The following is a 20,147-nucleotide window of genomic DNA, read 5'->3' as shown; positions in this document are numbered from 1 at the left end:
TAATCCCTGTCCGGGAAACCACCCCTATATAACATAAACAGCCTTTAATGTCGTAATTACGACAAGGAAGCTCTGAGATCATTTTGAAACCCGACCATAAACTGTGTACCGATTACTTCAAAATCAATTTACAAACTCAAGTAGAGAACAATATGCATTTTGAAATATAACAAATACACAAAAATATCTTCATCTATTTGTTTACATAAAGATAAACATAATTGTAGAAAATAAATTTAATACAATATAATCTAATATCATTTTTGGGGGGTTGCAAAGAAAAAAATACAAGTTCAAGTAGGTGAAATTAGTTTTTTTCTCCCTAGCAGCTGCCTTGCTGTTATACACTCTTGCATATTTACCAACAAAATAACCATTTGATACACCGTGTTATCTAGACAGCAAAAAATCACACACATTTTATCCAAATTCATGAATGTATATAGCGTGGTAAAAGAGTGGATGGTTTAATACAGTAGTCCAAAGGCAGCCTTATCTTGACTTGTCCTCATTCTTGTGTTAATTAATTACAACAGCAAAGCATTTGAACTAGTATTTACGACTTCATCAGTGGGAACTATCAATAGCATGTGAAGACAGTATAGTACGCTATTTGTTACTGATAAAGCGACACAGACCATCTTACCTTACTGGTCCTATTTGTTCTTTAATTGTTAAGTGCCTGATAAAATCACTGGGGTCAAGGTCAGTGGCATGCTGACCTACAGAAAGCAATACTAGTGTTACTAACCCTCTTCACAATTTATAAGGTTGTTAAATTATTTGTGTGTTGGCACCTCTTGCCCACATCCTTGTACTGCAGTTATTTTTCTCCCCGTCTGGTTGTGTATTTAACAAAAAACTATACATAAACATTAAAAAGTTCACACACATTCATACAATAGTCAAGTCAATAAATCAATTTATTTAAAAGAATATGTTACATTTTATTATAATGCTATGACCAATTATCAAATGCTTTAACATTGTTTTGTCCATGTCGATTGAAGGTTTCTACTTTAAACCTTCCCAATATACTGTTGGTCTTTTTTTGCAGTATGCATCCTACATTGTTTAGTTCATTTCATACTAGACCTTGCTTTGTTAATGTACTTTTTGTGCCTTATTTGAAAAGTTTACTCAAAAACTCACACGGCTGAAAATACTGTACACAGAGATATTTGTGTAATATCATATTCAAATAAATTAAAGTTTCAGTCAAAAAAAAGAACACAACCAGAGCAAACCGACAAGAGAGTATGATAAAGGATGAAAGAGGGGGAGCGATACACACAGACAGAAGAAAGTTTGCCTAAAGTCCATGACAAACCATACAAATGACAAAAAAAATCATTTAGAGCGTGTGGTTAGGCCGAGACTTTCCACAATTTTGTGTTCCCACTATTACCAGCATAACTTACACTGGATTACAGGTCATTTTATTCCTAAATGATTGCTTTTTCAGTATGTCTATTATAGTCAAAGTTAATAAAAATGATGACACAGAAACCTCACAGGAAAGTTCAACAGTGCAGACAGAAAATTACATGTCAGTTTTTTAACAAACAAACTCATACATACATCAAATAAAAAGTGCAAAACAAGTCATGTTTCGGGGTGACAGGTTTGTATGCGCCTGCGCTACAATAAGTAAAATGGAAAAAAGTAAAACATTTTAAAATGACAGCCAGAGCCATCTACTGCTAGATGAGGGCGTGACAGCCCAGAAATCATACCACCCAGCCCAATATTCACAACTTTCAATTCAGTGCTTCACATTTATAACACTGTTAATATAACTCAAGTCATTTAAGTTCAGAGCACCTACACATTAGCAGGCAGATGTTTCAGAGCAACGGCCAAGCCCACAAAAAATCTGCACCTGCAAAAAACTCTGCAGAAGTCTCATTATTATGTCTCCCATATAACCTAACTGTTCGTTTACTTAATATATGAGCCGATTTGATCATGCTTTTACCTCTAAATAAGAGCATAGTACTTTTATATCAGTTTAACACGCCTTACCTCATTTAAACACTTTCCACATGCAAATTCCATTTGGGGCCGCTAATAAAAACAAATACTGTTTTGGAAAACTAAAAAAGCCAGATGAGAAAAAGTGAAAAACCTCAGCTAAAGGGCTAAAAATCTGTATCCACTACCGATAGTGTCAATAGCGAGACAAATTAGTGTTGAAAAGCATGGAAAGTATTGATCTGTCTCTCTTACCCTCTTTTTTACTTGGCTATAAAGGCTTTTTCTTTTTTCCTCTTCCACTCTGATTGTCCAAGTGGAAAATGTAGTAATGGTTTTTCCTTGTTTTTTACAGATACATTCTGGAAAAGCATCTTCACCCTCACAGGTATATGTGCGTGTGTTAGTGTCACGATAACGTATAGGTTAGACTGCTGAGGTTTGCATTCTTCTATCCATCTTCCTTCCCCAGCCGCACAATTCAAATCTCACATTTGTTTCAACTTAGGTCTGTAAACGCTTGTCTTGTGACCAGTCACATGACATATGAATTAGTCACCTGGACCATTCATAATGCTGGTGCCATGTTAGCCATCAGGGTCGATCAGACATCATTCCACTGAATTATGGTCAGTCTCCTGGAGTAGCGACATCACAGTCTTTTTCCTATTTCTTCCAGTCTTCCATCCTGTCCTCCTGGTGGTTGTCACCTTTAATATGTCCAACAAATCCCTCCAGTCTGGTGAAATGATGCTGAAAGTCTTAACTTGTTCTCATTACTGTACTGTGGTTGTGTCAGTTCCTGTGTTTTGAAGTATTTATGTATGAATCTATGATGTGTGATACTATGGTAGAGCAGATGTCTTAAGCCACATGTGACTAATATGAAATGGTCTTTTTTTAGTTTTGTGTGCAGCTATGAGTGTATTTGTGTGTATTTAAGAATTCAGGAGGAGATTATCTCTTCATTCATGTGCCTCCATCCCTTCTGTCTCTCAACAGCTGGAAGATATTCTGTAAAAGAGAGATGCCTTTCAGATTTGCATTATAGGCTGGGACTTTTAAGTGTAGAGTGCCAAACAAAGGCAGGCAGAGCCTTACCTTACCGCACATACCATCTTTACTGCAGTTCTTGTTGTCCTTGTCCGTGGCCTCCTCTTCAACCTAAACAAATACACGAATCAATACATGGACTCGAGAAGCGAATGCATACTTATATAAAACTGTAAAGGTGTAGCCCACCTCTTTTCTCCATTTCAGCTCACAGAAGACTCTCTCAAAGCACTCGTGCATGTAGTTGAACTAAAAAAGACAAGACATCTTTAGTGGATGAAATACATAAGGCAAGATATTTTTATTGGGTTCCCACATCTTGGTTAACTTCAAATACAAAGACCTTTTAAGGACTTTCCAGGTCCAATACCCTCAAATTCAAGGACTAAATGTGGGGACACATTTCAAGTGAGAGCAAGGTTACATCGTGTTACCTTTTAAGATACATTGTTACAGTTTCCTTTTAAGGGAACTCGCACTGCGTCACTGTGGTGACACTTTGGGGACGCCTCCAGGGGTAAGTGCATCTGAATGTGTATCTCAAATTCAACCAATGGTGAGGCTTAACGATAAAGACAGGGTGACGCGGGAGCCAGGAACTATATCGCTATCTGAAATATTGCCAAAGACAGCGTAACAGGGACGCAGGAAGTATGACAAGGGAGACGCAGCGTCTCGTTCCCTTCTCAGGGAACAACAGTTACATACATAACCCGAGACGTTTTCATATGTCAAACACAACTATGCAAAAAAGCATTTTGGTATGAATCAACATTCGCATACAGAAGATATAAGCATTTAAAGCGAACAGTTTAGCACGTGTGTTTATAAAGTCTAGAATTTTTATGATATTATCCTACACTACACAGGGAATAATATAGATTTTTTTCCAGAAAACATCTTGCTAGGGGTGTAACGATTAACCGTGCAAATGCGCATTTTCTCAATGAATGAATTTGAATGAATTACGGTGAAATCCAGGCACATCCGAACGCCAGGGGGTGCTCCCGTGCAGAATTTCCCTTTGTGCCACAGAAGAAGTAGCATTACGAATGCTATTCCAGGAAATGTCTACAGGAATATTTATATCGCTGTTCTTCAAATTGTTTCAGGTATTTTCATGATAATAAAGAATATTTTAAATGATTTTGTTTAACGAGTGTTGCTTTTTTAAATGCACGTTATAAACGACTCCGACTCATAATGATTTTGTCATGATCCTGTCTTCAGGTCAGTTTTTTTAGTCATAGTTACAGGATCATGGCAGCCCAATGTTTTGTGTGAGAGCACTGGCTTTGTTTTTCATAGCCATGTGCTTTCTGTCTCTTCTCCTGACCCCGCCCCCTTGTTTCCTCGTTAATTATCCCATCAATAGGTGTGTTCGACTTCATGCAGCGCTGCGCAGACCGATCGGCGGCTGACTTGAAGCAGTGCATTCCAGTTAGTACTTTTGTCCGACTTCAGCTGGCGCTGCAGGCACGTGACTGTGTCATATGGTTTTTAAGTACCGCGAGAGCGATTCGAGATCAGCCGCCTGAGTTAGCCAGCGCAGTTCGCGAAGAGGAGCTGCACAGGCTGTAATGACGACACAGCTCTTTCACGATTGGTCGGATTCACCACATGACAACCATCACGTGTATTTCGTGTTTATTTTCACGCCCTCAGTTTCACAAATGCTCACAAATGCTCTGTATTTTTATAACAGTTAAAGCTATTTTCATGTAGTCGCGATGTTATATTGTGTCATCTTCATCAAAATAAAATGGATTAAAAACGTAGACCCCACTACATTGATATTTAAATAATATATGCTTATGTTGAACTTTATTCTTGTAAAAACAGATGCTGTAAGCCTCTTCAGTTCCACTCATGCTCATACACGGACATTCAAAACAGTATAATTCACTTTTTATGTAGTTTACGTCTTACAAATCATGTTAAATGCGATTAAGCAAGCAAACGGCACGTGATCAGCCATGCCTGACGTAAATGCAGCAAACTACGGGAACCACAGCGCGTCCGACTTCACGTCTCCGTTTTCAGCTCCTCTCCGCCTGCATGCGGCTAATCTCGCAGATCGGTTACATCCAGCCACAGCCGATGTCGAACACACCTATTGTTTGAATCATGTCACCTGTTCCCCTCTTGATTTGTTCCCTTATTTAATGCCCTTGTATTTGCTGTCCTGTGCTCGTTCATTTTGTACCAGTTCTGTTTAGTGGCTCATGCTTTTGTCAAGTAACAGTCTAGTCTAGGTCTAGTGTATTTTTGTGTCAAGTTTATAGTCTGTTTAGTGTCAGTCAAGTCTGTTTAGTGTTAAGTCAAGTCTGTGTAGTGTTTTGTTTGCATAGTGTGTTTTTGCCCCCTCGTGGGTTTTTGTTTTCTTGTTTCTGTTTAAATAAAAGTATCTGTTATATTGTCTGCACTTGGGTTCGTGTCGTGTTCCTGACAGATTTTAGATTGAAAAGGACTTTGTACTGACCAAATGCCATAGTACACGCACAAGCTGTGCATGAAACAAAGAATCGCAGCCTTACGATTCAGAATCGATTTAATTTTTAATGGGACACAAGGTTGAATCGTTACATCCCTACTTCTTGCATAAAATAGATTCAAGCACTTTCAATTACCTGTTTCTATGTATGTATAGTTTTTTCAAAAACTTCCCAGGGCCTTGAATTTTTTCCCCCAGATTCACAAACTTTTAAGAATTTTAAGGACCCGTGGGAACCCTGTATTTGATTGCATCATGCATGTAGGACTCACATATGGAGTAAAGATCTTGACCCAGCGAGGTTTCTTCTCTCCTCGTGCATACTCGAAGCAGAAAGCCATTCCCTCTTCATCCGTGTCCCATCTCTGCATTTCTGACCATTCGAATGCAATCACCTGATTCTGCAATCGTACAGAGGTCACATCGAGAAATAAGAAACTGTGAACCGAATCATTTTCACCACTTCTAAGCTGGGACAGTAAATCATGACACCCGATTCACACCCTGAAAAGTGAGAATGCGAAAAATAACTTTTCACTCCTTTAAAACAAACACGTTTACCTCTAGAGTGCCATCCTCGGTGCACGCGTGGAGTTTGAAGTGAAGGATGCTTATCGCCGTGATGACGTGACCTTTCCTTCGCGAGTCGCAGGAGCAGTGAGGAAAAGTGATCTCATTGTAGCCCTCACATGTCCTTAGAATACTTAAATACTGCAGACAGAAAATGGACAGGAAATTAATGTTTCATTAGGATTCTGCTAACACCTAAAGTCATTTAAAGGGATAGTTTACCCAAAAATGTAAAGTCCGTCATCGTTTACTCACCATCATGTTGTTACAAACCTGTATAAATCTGTAATGATATTTTGAGAAATGTTTCTAACCAAACCGTTTATGAGCCCCATTCACTTCCATAGTATTATTTTTCGTACTATGGAATTAAATGGGGCTCATAATCGGTTTAGTTACAAACATTCCTCAAAATATCTTCCTTCGTGTTCATCAAAAAAACAACAACATTTATACAGGTTTATAACAACATAAAAAGTGAGAAAATGACAGAATTAAATGTTTTGGGTGAACTATCCCTTTAACGTCATTATGTCTTCAACACAAAAGGAGAAATTTTGAATATTTCCATTATTTTATGCAATTTTGTTCACTGAAAAAACCCCAGATTATCAGAACATGATTCAGATAAAGTTTATACATTTCTCTTTTTGCGTTTTACAGAAAAGAGTTCAGGGTTCCCACACCTTAGTTAACTTCAAAATCAAGGACCTTTCAAGGATTTTCCAGGTGAAATACCCTCAAATTCAAGGACTAAATGTGGGGACACATTTCAAGTGAGAGCAAGGTTACATCGTGTAACCTTTTAAGATACATTGTTACAGTTCCCTTTTTGAGGGAACTCGCGCTGCGTCACTGCGGTGACACTTTGGGTACACCTCCAGGGGTAAGTGCGTCTGAATGTGTTTATCAAATTCAACCAATGCTGAGGCTTAACGACAAGGTGACACGGAAGTCAGGAAGTATATCGCTATCTGAAATATTGCCAAAGTCGGCGTTACAGGGACGCAGGAAGTATGGCAAGGGAGACGCAGCATCTCGTTCCCTTCTTAGGGACAGTTTCATAAACCGAGACGTTTTCATGTGTCAAACACAACTATGCAAAAAAGCATTTTGGTATGAATCAACATTCGCATACAGAAGATATAAGCATTTAAAGCGAACAGTTTAGCACGTGTGCTTAAAAAGTCTAGAATTTTATGAACTACATAGGAAATAATATAGATTTTTCCCAGATAACTTCTTGCATAAAATAGATTCAAGCACTTTCAATGACCTGTATCTATGTATGTATATTTTCAAAAACTTCACAGGGCCTTGAATTATTTCCCCAGATTCACAAACTTTCAAGGACCCGTGGGAACCCTGAAAAGAGTTGTACAGGTTTGGAATGACAACAAAATTGTCTTTTGGACAAATCCTTAAATTTACAGACTTTGAATCAGCACCGTTTTGAGACTGACCATAGTCATTTTCCTTTGTTCATTAAGCTTTTGGAGCTGGTAGGATTTCTCCCCAACTTTGATGAATCCCCTTTTTACATCATCCAGAGCCTAAGAGAGAAAAGACACAAAACATTATATATCAGTACAAAAACAAACATTTTCACACACAATCACACACACAGACACATACCTGATGAAAGCAATAGCTGATGGCCAGTTCATTGTCATTGAGCAAAAACTCTTCTTCTGTGGTGAAGAGCCACTTGCGTAGTGTGAGGCAGGTGCCTGGGATGGCAGATGTGTAGTTCTGCACATAAAGCTTATGAGGAAATTCATTAGGGGCAAGCTTGCGTGCTAGGAGAAGGAGAAAGAGAGAGACAGAGAAATAGTAATATTAGCAACTGTGATTAGGGCTGTCACAATGATTAAAGAATCATCTCATCACAATTGTTTGACCTCATCGCAATGATTTCAGGTCACCGCAATGATTACACAACTCTCTAAAAAACACAAGGGGGAGCTGCAGCGCCTGTATAAATGAGACGGTATCAGATTTTTTTTTTAAAATATGTGCTATGTGTATTAATATTTATTGCCAGGTAAACCTTGCAAAACATTCAATATAAATAAATCACAACAATATGTGAAAATTATTTCATAAACAAAGAAAAAAATGTATGAGAACTAAATGTCAAAGCAATAAAATAGACAATTAATTGTCAAAGCCCTAAAACAGGCAATTAATTGTCATAACCGTCACAATTAATTAGACAATCCCGTCAGCCAAATTTCAAAACCGTGACAGCCCTTACTGTGATAGATGAATAGGCAAATATATTTTAGTTATAACAAAATAATTAGATTTATAACATGATGCAAATATATCACTGCTGTAGGGCTGGGCAAAAAATTTTTTTTCGATTAATCGTTTTTTAAAATGTGGTCGATTCAAAATCGACTCTCAAAGAGCAGAATCTTTTTTTCTTTCATATTTATTTCTGCAAACATTTAACGTAAGATTAACGTTAATCTAATTACTAGTCTTCTTCACTAGATGTCACCCACTTTTTTGCCTTGCCAAGAAGCGAGAGGCAAGCCTGTCATTCATTCATTCAGTTTCCTAAAATGGCAGTTTCAGGTGCTTCATCGATGTTGATGCTTGAATCCATTATAAAAACCGACCCGAGATCTGGAATCGAAAATTGAATCGAGAATCGAAATCAAATCGATCTGGACCATCTGAATCGATACCCAGCCCTACACTGCTGCTAGTTAAAAATCTGATTAAAGCAACTGTTCATATCAATTTGGCATATTTTTATGGATACTCTAATAATGAGACATATTACAAAATTTTTATTGTCTGAAATAATTGACCAAACATAATAAATAATAAAATATCGATATCAGCATCAAATTCCAAAGGGTACAACCCTTAACAGCAACAAAAAAAGTATTTCATCATAACCACAATACAAACTGGACCGTTACACCGAACACAGGCTGATAAAAAATAAACTACAACCAATCAAACTCACCAAATGAGTGGTTAATGACCTCAAATAGAGCAAAATAACTTGCAGTAATGCTGTCCATCCCAATCTTTGTTACCACAGCCTAAAAGTGAGAAAAGTAGGAATTATGAAAATTAATACAAAGAATGAAACTTTATGTTATTATAGAACAATATACAATTCAAATATCAGTCTTTATAGTGTTTTAACTGTAATAATCATAGTGCAAAGCGTGTGGACAAAACTTGATGTAAAGTGTTAACATAGGTTAAATGAAGTACCTGATAGACCTGGTCTGTTGTGCAATTCTTTCGCACCCGGACAGTAACTGTAGTTTTGTCTGGCATTGCTATTCTCAGTTCCACATCAGAAACACCATTATAGTTCTAGAGGAAGTGTGTGAGAGAGAAAGAACGAGACTTAAAAAACTTGTTATAATAAGCAGAAAAGCACTCTGGGCGGTTTTGTTCACTGTGCACCTGCACAAGGTATAGAACCTGCAAATTAGTACACACAGACAACACGGCTACCACATTTTCAGAAGATGTAAAGAGACATTTTTAGTCTGTATCAGTAACATTTCAAGAAATGTATGTTTTGCGATTCCTTTTTAGTAAAAAAAAAAAAAAGAAAAATAAGAAGAAACTTGATTTAGCCATTATGGCTTGTGGAATGAAAACTGGAGAACTGCTTGAGAAATAAGGTATGGATGCAAATATAAGGGTCACCGAAACAATGACATACAATATATTTACACACAAACCATAAGAGCAACCATTGTCTGAATAGTCAGTGTTTCTAGTTAAAGGTTTCCTGATTGTGATTCTGTGAGCTTCTTAATTCATGGCTACATGCCTGTTGTTTGTCTTCGCTGAGAATCTGATGTGAAATGTTTATTTATTAATGCATTATCAGCATCTACATCAATATTTATAGCAAGAACTGGTTAATCCATATTAAAGGTGGGGTGCATGGTCTCTGAAAGCCAATGTTGACATTTGAAAACACCTAAACAAACATGCCCCTACCCCGACAGAATCTGGACCTTCTTTTGATTGACTCGCCCCAAACATACGCAATACAGGCAACGATGTCAGTTAGTAGACACGCCCCTTACTGCTGATTGGCTACAAGTGTGTTTTGGTAATCAGCCCGACTCCCATTTCCAAAGAGTTTTCAAAAATCATGCACCCCGCAATATATATATATATATATATATATATATATATATATATATATATATATATATATATATATATATATATATATATATATATATATATATATATATATATATATATATATATATATTCAAGTTCTACCGTACACAAGTGGGAAAAGACAATTTGACATCTCCAATTCAAACCTGCATGTCTTTGCACTGTTGTAATGGGACTTTGATCAGTGGTTTGATTGATGATCACTGTTTGAGTCAACTGCCATAAATGAGTACATTCATTTTGCCTGATAATTAAACCTGATGCAGTTATGTTAATTGGATTAGGGCTGTGATCACTGGAAGGTCATCAGTAGAGTACTCTTTTACTGTCGAGAAGGACTGTCATCTGAATGTGTCAGAAGCCAGAGGAAGCTGCTGTACTGTACAGTCAGTCAATCACTCAATAGACTGTGTTTTATGTAGGCAGAACCCCCCCAAATTTTTTTTTAGTAATAACACCTGTGTCAGCACATTTTTTATATTGTTGCCATCATTACCAAATTCAGGTTGCAAGTGGATGTCACCCAAAATCTCAAATGGTTGCAGAATGATTTTCCTGATTATCGGCAATAAAGAAACTTGTTGATTTTCCAAGTCTTGTCACAGGTTAAATATTTTCTTTGGTAGAAGCCTACATAGACAGCCATTGTTTACATATAAATTGATTGCACAATTTTAATTATTAAGGATATGAATTTTTACTGACCATCTTACATGGCAACAAGAAGGCTACTCCTAATAATAGACAACTCGTAATAGACCAAAGGCCCTTACAAAATCTTACCATAGTTTAATATGAAATGTCTTAAATAAATAAATAAAAAGATTTAAAGAAATAAACACAAGTAGATCCGCCAAGGATCGGCATTCATCAACACGGTTAGGTCAACATAATTAAAGTTTTATAAAACAAACTACACAAGGCTATATGTTATAAGAAGAAGTGATCCAAACCGATTTAACCTATAACTTCTATAGTTATGTTAAAAAAAAAAACATAACATGAAGCAGACTTTTGTTTTCCCATAATACAGTGTTTCTCAACTAGGGGGCCAGGCCCAAAGGGGGCCTCAACAAATTTCAACGGGGCCTCAGGAGGCCTTAAAATGAGACAAAACAAGCATTAAAATAAGTGATAGCTCTGAAATCATGTGCTAAATTCAAAATTAAACAACATATTACCAACCAACAATTAAACCTGACAACATCTATACTAAAATTGCACAAAAAACTTTTTAAGTTGTGTGTCAACTAACACATGTGCAAAGAATGGCAAGTTTGGCAAAACTCTGTGCAGAGCCCGAAAATTATATTCAGTCTTCAAGAATTGATTATGACTCTTTTTACTGTAAGGGGGGACGTCTATCACTCGAGTGGCCATACTAAGCATTAACCCCATTCAAAGAAATAGAACTGCACCACCACCTTGTAAAAGGTGCCAAAGAATGCATTTTTACTTTTGCAAAAATTGTCCAGAAACGTTTTTGTCCATTTATAACACTAGGATTTCCCTTTGAATGAAATGGTCTATTTTGCCGTATTTGGAGGGGTCATAAATAATAATGTTGAGCTCTGTGGCTCATGTTAGTAGCTCACTTTAGTAAACAGCCCTTATATGTTTGAGCCTGCATCAGACGAAAATACAGATTTTGAGGAACAACTAATAGTTTGGAGATTGTTAATGGATGTTTCTGAGTGGTAAGTTTCTGTTTTTTCCCCAGTATGGACTTGCAAAACATAACTGTAAAGTCAATAGTAGAACTTCAGCGAAACACTAGCATATAGCATTAATTAGCATGTAGCACTAACTGAGCAGTCACAACTTTGTTTTTAGCATTTTAACAACCTTGTAATTAATCGAATGTGTAATTTAATATTGGGGTGTACATCTCGACTGTGATGTCACAGTCTGAGTTAGGTTAAGATTGACCTGTCTTTTGCATGCACGAGGTTTACATAAAAATGAGTAAACAAACGCGTTTGAGACTCACGATACGTTATTACCATGTACAGAGCTCTTATTATTCATCTATACCTAGGTTAATACAGTATTTTATTCTATGGCACATTTAATATCTTTTTTTTTTACACAAAACCTTAATGAATTCTTTTGCCAAAACACCTCAGAAATGCTATTATATGTTCATTTATGTTTATTCAAATCGTCTTACATTATGTGGCATACATTTTTATCTGTTCTCTGGCAATTGAACCAATGACCTTGGCATTGTTATAGCAAAGCAATAGCATTTTAGCTACAGAAAAAATGTAATTACATTTGCTTTTAGTGTGGGAAATATAATAACCTACATGTAATGATGATCCTAAAATCAGGCCTTGCCTCCCTGTTCCAGCAGACAAAACATGCATGTCCTGACAAGGTTGCCATGTGATTATTTAGGTGAATGGGAAAAGGAAATTATTTTATAGAATTCGCTGTTTCTTGTCACTTGTCCTTGCAAACATTACTGACAACTGAACAATTACATAAAATTCCAGAAGCAGCCAAAATAGGGTGGTGCCAATAGATGATACTATCATGTATCAACGATTGTCAGACATATGGCAGATAGTGGGCTTTTATGACGATAGTTGGCCATAGTTATTATTAGGGCTGGGTATCGATTCAGATGTTCCAGGTCGATTTGATTTCGATTCACAAGCTATCAAATCGATTCGATTCCGGTTCTCAGGTAGGTTTTTATACTCGATTCTCGATTCAACTCAATGAATATAGATCTAATACAAATACGATATTAATAAAAAAGAACAGTGAACGAGTTTACAAGTGGGTAATAATAAAAAGAAATTAAAAGCCACAACACGTCTTGCTTGCGAAATCTAAAATGCTTCCATTCCTCCGTTCAATGTTTGCGGAAATAAATATGAAAAAAATTTTTATTCTGCTCTTTGAGAATCGCTTTTTAATCGACCACGTTTTAAAAAACGATCAATCGGAAAATCTATTTTTTTTTGCCCAGCCCTAGTTATTATTATCATCATCATAATAGTTTCACAATAACATGCGCATTGCGTGCCTTTGCTTGCATGCGAGGGTTTGTGAGCTTCACTTTGCGTGAGAGTGCTTGTACAGTGTGCAGATTCCTACTTGAATGCACCTGGGCCCGTATTCATGAAAAATCTTAGCGCAAAAAGTTGCTCCTAGTGACACATTTCTAAGAAAATTCTTAGAAATTTAGTTTTTTCCTTAGAATTAAAGAAAATAATCCTAGTAAAGAAAGAAGTAATTCAGAAAGCATCTAAACCCTTAAAAGAGGTCTTAAGGTCCAAAAGTGTTCACTCTACATAAAAGCACCCCTTTCCTTCTTTCTTGGACAACCAACCAATTACATTCATCAAAGACTGCATCATACGTAGCAACAGGGTCAGCCCCACATCCTCGCCAAGATAAAAGTTTTTGTATTGTCTTTGCTCAGAGTTGCTCTCAGATTGGTCTTGAATGCTCTTAAGCTCTTTAGACTCCTGCATAGAAATTTAATTTAAGCTATATTAGGAGCTCTCTGAGAGGAAACTAAGAATACGGACCCAGGACTTGTAATGCGCAGGTCTTGGACCTGAACGCATGCGGCATGGACTCCTAGCACCTGAACTTGTAATGTGCATGACTCTGACTCTTCCTGGCACATGAGCTTGTAATACTAGAGAGGTTGTTAGGCACGCAGGGGTTTAAATCAAGCGAGTGTGTTGTTCCCGCTCCCTGGCATACAGGAAACTTCAGGGCGCCTATGGGCTTTGATGACAGGTTCGGATTCAAGTCCTCAGTTTTAAGAATGTTGCGATCGTGGCAGTGAGTAAATCAGCATTTTTTTGTCAATCACGTGACTTGTCATAAATGAGTAAAAAATGAACAAAATAAACAAATGAGTAAACTATTGCCTCACCCCCCGATACTATCATGCATCAGCGACCTCACAGGCTGATGGGGCAACACATAGAAAGCCACTCATGTTTAATCTATCAACAGCTAGCATTTACTCTTACCTGACAGTAAACACCAATAAACAAAAAGAGATTTTTTGTAAAAACGACAATAGTACAAAACTATTTTGCTTAAACTCCATGTTTGTAATGACAACAGAAGTGGCTACTTTTTCTATTCAGAAAATGTGTAATGTAAAGCATGCTTTACAAACAGATTAAACATATCGGTCATATACACAAAAAATATCTTACCTCGTCTGACTCTGACAAAAATTCCTGCATAATGTCACTCTCCCCAATAACCCGAACAGAACATACTGGTAATGAAAGAGACAGAACAATCAGGATGTTGAAAATACCAGCAAATAGTTATTTTTAAGATTTTAATGTGCCTCAAATCCAGTTACATTTGAAATCATTTTTATATTGCTTTTCACACATGCAAAATAGCTTTACAATAAATAAGTAGAATAGAAATTTAAAAACACATCAGTTACAAAAAATGCTATCATATTTCTTCCTCATTTACCTTTTTCCAGGTACTCCTCAAGCCCTCGTCTGCGAGCGTCTAGCTGTTGCTCAGAAAGGGAGAAAGGCCATTTCCCTGGCAGCTTGGGAAATGCAAAGTTTGCAAATTCCCTCTTCAGATTCTGATGTAAGATGGCAAACTCGCGATAACGCTTGGAGCACAACTGTCTGCCTGCCATGTACACGTTGTACACCTGAACACACACACACATAACTATTTTAAAATGACAACTTTTAAAACACTGTAAACCTATTCATTCGGGCACAGCAAGTGTCCACAGCAGTTATAACACTCACTACAAACTTCTCCCCGTTCTGCTCTACATGTTTGTAAGTGGGCACAGAAATGGGCACGGCCTGCTTGTCGCTGTAGTCGTAGCAAGACTGAGACGAGCCATCGTCCCCTGGATCAAGGCTGTCTGTCTCTGGCTGGGGGACCGACAGGACGGCCAAGACCAACTCTTTTTCTCCTGCTCGGATGAGATCTACCACTTGCTTGTGAGTGGCTCCTTCCACATTTACCCCATTCCTGTAGAAAACAAAGAGGAGATAAGAACAAGACAATGAATGTGACATCAAGTACAATGAAACAAACTAAATGTTTTAAGGAACTTTAGAGAGTTAAAGTGATAATTTTCATTTTTGGGTGAACTATGTCATCATTTACTGTATGAGTTTTTTTTTATTCTGTTGAATGAGAATGATTCAGCTATTATTTAAGTTTCTAAAGCTTCTATTTCTTTGGTCTCATGACCCATCTGTGTGTTTAAGCCTGACGTTTACTTGAATGCATTTGGGAGAAGCTGTAACCCAAAGTGATTTCATGTGTGCATTCAGGCTTTACATCTGATCAATATAAACTCACCTAAAGGATTATTAGAAACACCTGCTCAATGTCTCATTAATGCAATTATCTACTCAACCAATCACATGGCAGTTGCTTCAATGCATTTAGGGGTGTGGTCCTGGTCAAGACAATCTCCTGAACTCCAAACTGAATGTCAGAATGGGAAACAAAAGTTATTTAAGCAATTTTGAGCGTGGCATGGTTGTTGGTGCCATACGGGCCAGTCTGAGTATTTCACAATCTGCTCAGTTACTGAGATTTTCATGCACAACCATTTCTGGGGTTTACAAAGAATGGTGTGAAAAGGGAAAAACATCCAGTTTGCGGCAGTCCTGTGGGCGAAAATGCCTTGTTGATTCTAGAAGTCAGAGGAGAATGGGCCGACTGATTCAAGCTGATAGAAGAGCAACTTTGACTGAAATAACCACTCGTTACAACCGAGGTATGCAGCAAAGCATTTGTGAAGCCATAACACGCAGGGCTACAACAGCAGAAGACCCCCCCCCCCCCCCCCCCCGGGTACCACTCATCTCCACTACAAATAGGAAAAAGAGGCTACAATTTGCACAAGCTCACCAAAATTGAACAGTTGAAAACTGGAAAAATGTTGCCTGGTCTGATGAGTCTCCATTTCTGTTGAGTGTAAACAGAATGAGAACATGGATCCACCACGCCCTGCCACCACCGCGCAGGCGGGTGGTGGTGGTGTAATGGTTTGGGGGATGTTTTCTTGGCACACTTTAAGCCCCTTAGTGCCAATTGGGCATCGTTTAAATGCCACGGCCTACCTGAGCATTGTTTCTGATCATGTCCATCCCTTTATGACCACCATGTACTTATCCTCTGATGGCTACTTCCAGCAGGATAATGCACCATGTCACAAAGCTCGAATCATTTCAAATTGGTTTCTTGAACATGACAATGAGTTCACTGTACTGTAAAAAAGCCCCCCACAGTCACTAGATCTCAACCCAATAGAGCATCTTTGGGATGTGGTGGAACCGGAGCTTAATGCCCTGGATGTGAATCCCACAAATCTCCATCAACTGCAAGATGCTATCCTATCAATATGGGCCAACATTTCTAGAGAATGCTTTCAGCAACTTGTTGAATAAATGCCACATAGACTTAATGCAGTTCTTAAGGCGAAAGGGGGTAAGACACAGTATTAGTATGGTGTTCATAATAATCCTTTAGGTGTATTCCTTGGGAATCGAACCCATAGCCCCAGCAATGCAAGAGCCACACTCTACCAGCAACAGGAAAGCAAGATCTGTCATCATTACTACAATGTAGGCATCTGATGGAGCAGAAAAAAGGACCAGGATGCCCTTGACTGAACCTGCATTCTGAAGCGAATGTAAAAGGTTTAGTTTGAAACACACAGCGCAGCTAGATCACTGGAACAAAGTACTTCAGAGTTACTTAACAGCAATCAGCAGAGCATTGACATACTCACTCTCTTTCCAGTCTCCTTCTTATAGACACTCAAAAAAACACTCCCAGGCAGCGAATCCAACACACAAACACACATCAGCACTACTCAAAAAAGCTGAATCAACTAAACAATCTCTCATCCTTCTGTACCGCACATTATTGACTGACAGAATGTCATGCTATTGAATCATAGTTTTAAAATAGAAAATAATGGACCACTTAAACAGCACTACCAACAGTTTCTGTATTTGGTCCACATGTAATTTCACTTTCTGAGTTTCACAACATGTGCAAATGACTTTTCATTCATGTATGCATAAACATATACAGAATTTAAGGAAATTTTCTTAAATTATTTAGTACATTTATGCATTCATAAGATTACAATGTGAAGGCATGAAGAAACCAGCGAGCAAGACTGAAGAAATTTGGTGATGTATTTTAATACGGTTTCGTTTAAGGAGCGGTCAAACTAGAATTTGAGCATGTGAATGTTTTTGGATGTTGCTGCGTATATGAGCTTCGTCCATTTTTGCTTTTCAGTAAAGAGAAAGGTCACGTCGTGACGTAGCAGTTTTCTATTGGTTCCATGTCTCCACGTGATACAAACTCGGGGGACAAAGTTTACCAGACTTGATCAAAATTTGGAACGAAATGTGAAATATTTTTGCTTACGAGCTTACGTTTACTTCCTGACGCATTCACATTTATACGAATGGAAGTCACTGGAATGAAACGTGTAGTGTGACCGCCCCTTTATGATGAACTTGGAGCGGTAAGCAAGCACAAGTCAAAAGGCACTGACCTGAGGAAGACAAAAAGTGTTTGAATGAGTACCTATTTAATAGCATGCGTGTGAGATACATTTTTGTCTTGAGTTTACACTGACTGCTGCTGATGCTGAGCCCAACACCACGGAAACCACTTGTCTCCATGGCAACGTATGCTAGCATCAATGAGGTGCCTTGTGAATATTAACATGGAACCGGAACCATACCAGTGGTGATTCGAGACAAAACATAGTAAACAAGTCATACATCACAACATCATTCACAACAGGACAAGGAATCAAATATACCACTCACGTCTCATGTAAATTTAAAACAAGTCAGTTGTTACATAACCTTGCAGCAAATATTTTAGATCACCATGGATATATGTAGGATGTGCCGATCACAGAAAGCTAAAGTGTAAATAAAATCTATTGTTTGCACAAATATTGCGGGTTATTTTGACTCAGTATTGCTGAGAATGGTGCGCAGTCAGAAGGAAGAGAGAGAGAGCCTGTCTGTACACGGTACAGTATGTGACCCGAATCTGCAATGAAGACACACACATCCCAACACAAACCTCCTTTATCTGGTGGAAATGAAGCGGCCATTCACATAGGGACGTAAACCAATGCATATGACAGACAGATACACTGTGTACCAATGGATGTTTTGGCATTAAGAGCACTGAAGCATATTATTTGAAAACAAAGTCCATTCTGTCTACAAATATGTGTCCTTGAAATGTGTCTACAAACACAGCTGCTAAAAACTGTTGTATCTGATACAATTTCAAGAAGATGAGATGTTTGTGATAACAGAAGATGTTTGGATGACAGGCTGAGATGTACTCAAATCATTTATATTAACTGGTGCTCTCCACACTCCAGGACAAGTATGCTTTCTGAAAAAGCCTTGTTATGTTTATGTGACTGAATTATTATGTATTATGTACAGGTAGGGTGATATGTAGTGCTGCAGTGACAACGTTGGCTAACTTTCAGCTACTCACTCCCATCCATCAACCTACTTATTAGCCACGTTAGCAGCTCAGCGTCAGATTCTCTCTTCAGAAGACATCAAATGCCTTAAATGTAGTTATTTCTGGCATGTAAATAGAGTCCTTATTTGTGTATTAAGTGCAGGTTGTAAAGGTAGAGAGCCGCATAACGGTTAAACTGCTGCTGCTTGGCGGCGACTCGCGGTCCTCGCGAGCGTCTTGCTGAGGTATTTAATTTGTATTACATAAACTTACACTTCAAGAATACGGTCGCCCTTTGAGATTCCGGCTCGGTCCGCAGCGCCGCCCGGTAACACGGCGCTTACGTGCTGCAACGGGGCGTAAAGTTCACCGTTAATGCTCCTCAGCTGCCCTCCTTCGCTCACTTGCCCGCGGACGTTGAAACCGTAGCCCGAGTCCGATTTGACTATGCGGACCAGCCGAGGCCCGGAGGCGACCGTGGTCGTGACGTGCCCACCGGCGCACGTCCCAGAGCTCATGCCGGATCCGTTACGAGCCGACGAATGTGGAGCGCAAGGGGCAGCGGAACGAGTGCAGTCTCCTTCGACAACATCTGCCATGTTTATTTGAAGAAATCCTCCCTCCACAGCGGTCTTGAGCGTTAAAGTGCTACATGAGCTTATTGGCTGGAGGAATGCGTCAGACTCCAGACGGGAAAGAGTGACGCCAAGCCGCCTCCGTCACGAGACACTGGTGCGCCTGTATGCATTAAAATAGCTGTGTTCAACTTCACGCGGTGGCGCGCAGACTGACATCAAAACACCGCGAGAGAGATTCGAGAACAGGCTGCTCCGTAAGATTTATCGAATCGCTCTCGCGGTACTTTGATGTCATGCGCTTTTTTTTTATTGGAATGTCAGATGTACATACAAAAACAGGCCTGCAATAAGAAAAAAAACAAACTACAATTCTCAAAGGCAGACACATTGCACCATACCCATTAACAGTTCAAATATGAAAATCAATTAAATAATATCAATAATGAAAAAAAAAAAAAACTGCGCTGTCTGCGTGGCAAGAAGTCGGACACACCCATAGACAGTAAGGACACACCTTTTTGCTTCTGTCACGTGACAAAACGCAAGTGCACCATGGGGTATGTAGTGCGAAGGAGACTGAATGAGGCTATTTAGCTTTTAACCCCTGTGGGGTCGATGCCTTCACTTATGAAAATGTAACGGAGGCCAATTAGCAAAATTAGTGTGCAGTAAATTAAACCTCATTCCCTGATCTAAAGAGGTGCTCTAGTGACAGGCCCTAGAGGCCTTGGACTTTTGCCGGGGCGATCCCCGTTTCGATTACCTCTCAGGACGGGCCGGTTTCGAGTAGGACG

At 38.6% G+C, this 20,147-nt stretch overlaps 1 protein-coding gene across 2 annotated transcripts; it reads right to left on the bottom strand.

Moving 5' to 3' along the window:
• Positions 1–905: 905 nt before the first annotated feature.
• On the bottom strand, positions 906–19,514 carry snx27b (sorting nexin 27b). 2 transcript variants are annotated; one of them, XM_055210641.2, is made up of 13 exons: positions 19,049–19,514; positions 15,037–15,268; positions 14,741–14,933; positions 14,464–14,528; positions 9,332–9,436; positions 9,075–9,153; positions 7,727–7,890; positions 7,555–7,644; positions 6,083–6,232; positions 5,794–5,922; positions 3,217–3,276; positions 3,076–3,138; positions 906–2,988 (listed from the first exon to the last, which is right to left on the bottom strand). In XM_055210641.2, the coding sequence occupies exons 1-13, from the start codon at positions 19,372–19,374 to the stop codon at positions 2,944–2,946; spliced, it is 1,701 nt and encodes a 566-aa protein (XP_055066616.2). In that variant the 5' UTR covers positions 19,375–19,514; the 3' UTR covers positions 906–2,943. The 2 variants fall into 2 exon arrangements, with proteins under 2 accessions (XP_055066616.2, XP_055066615.2); XM_055210640.2 differs by having other exon boundaries at positions 3,090–3,138; positions 19,049–19,513.
• Between the last annotated feature and the right edge of the window lie 633 nt (positions 19,515–20,147).

Source organism: Misgurnus anguillicaudatus, chromosome 10, assembly GCF_027580225.2.
Source record: "Misgurnus anguillicaudatus chromosome 10, ASM2758022v2, whole genome shotgun sequence".
Classification (NCBI taxonomy): domain Eukaryota; kingdom Metazoa; phylum Chordata; class Actinopteri; order Cypriniformes; family Cobitidae; genus Misgurnus; species Misgurnus anguillicaudatus.
The sequence above is the reverse complement of the archived record's forward strand: the minus strand, read 5'-3'. Positions and strand labels throughout refer to the sequence as shown.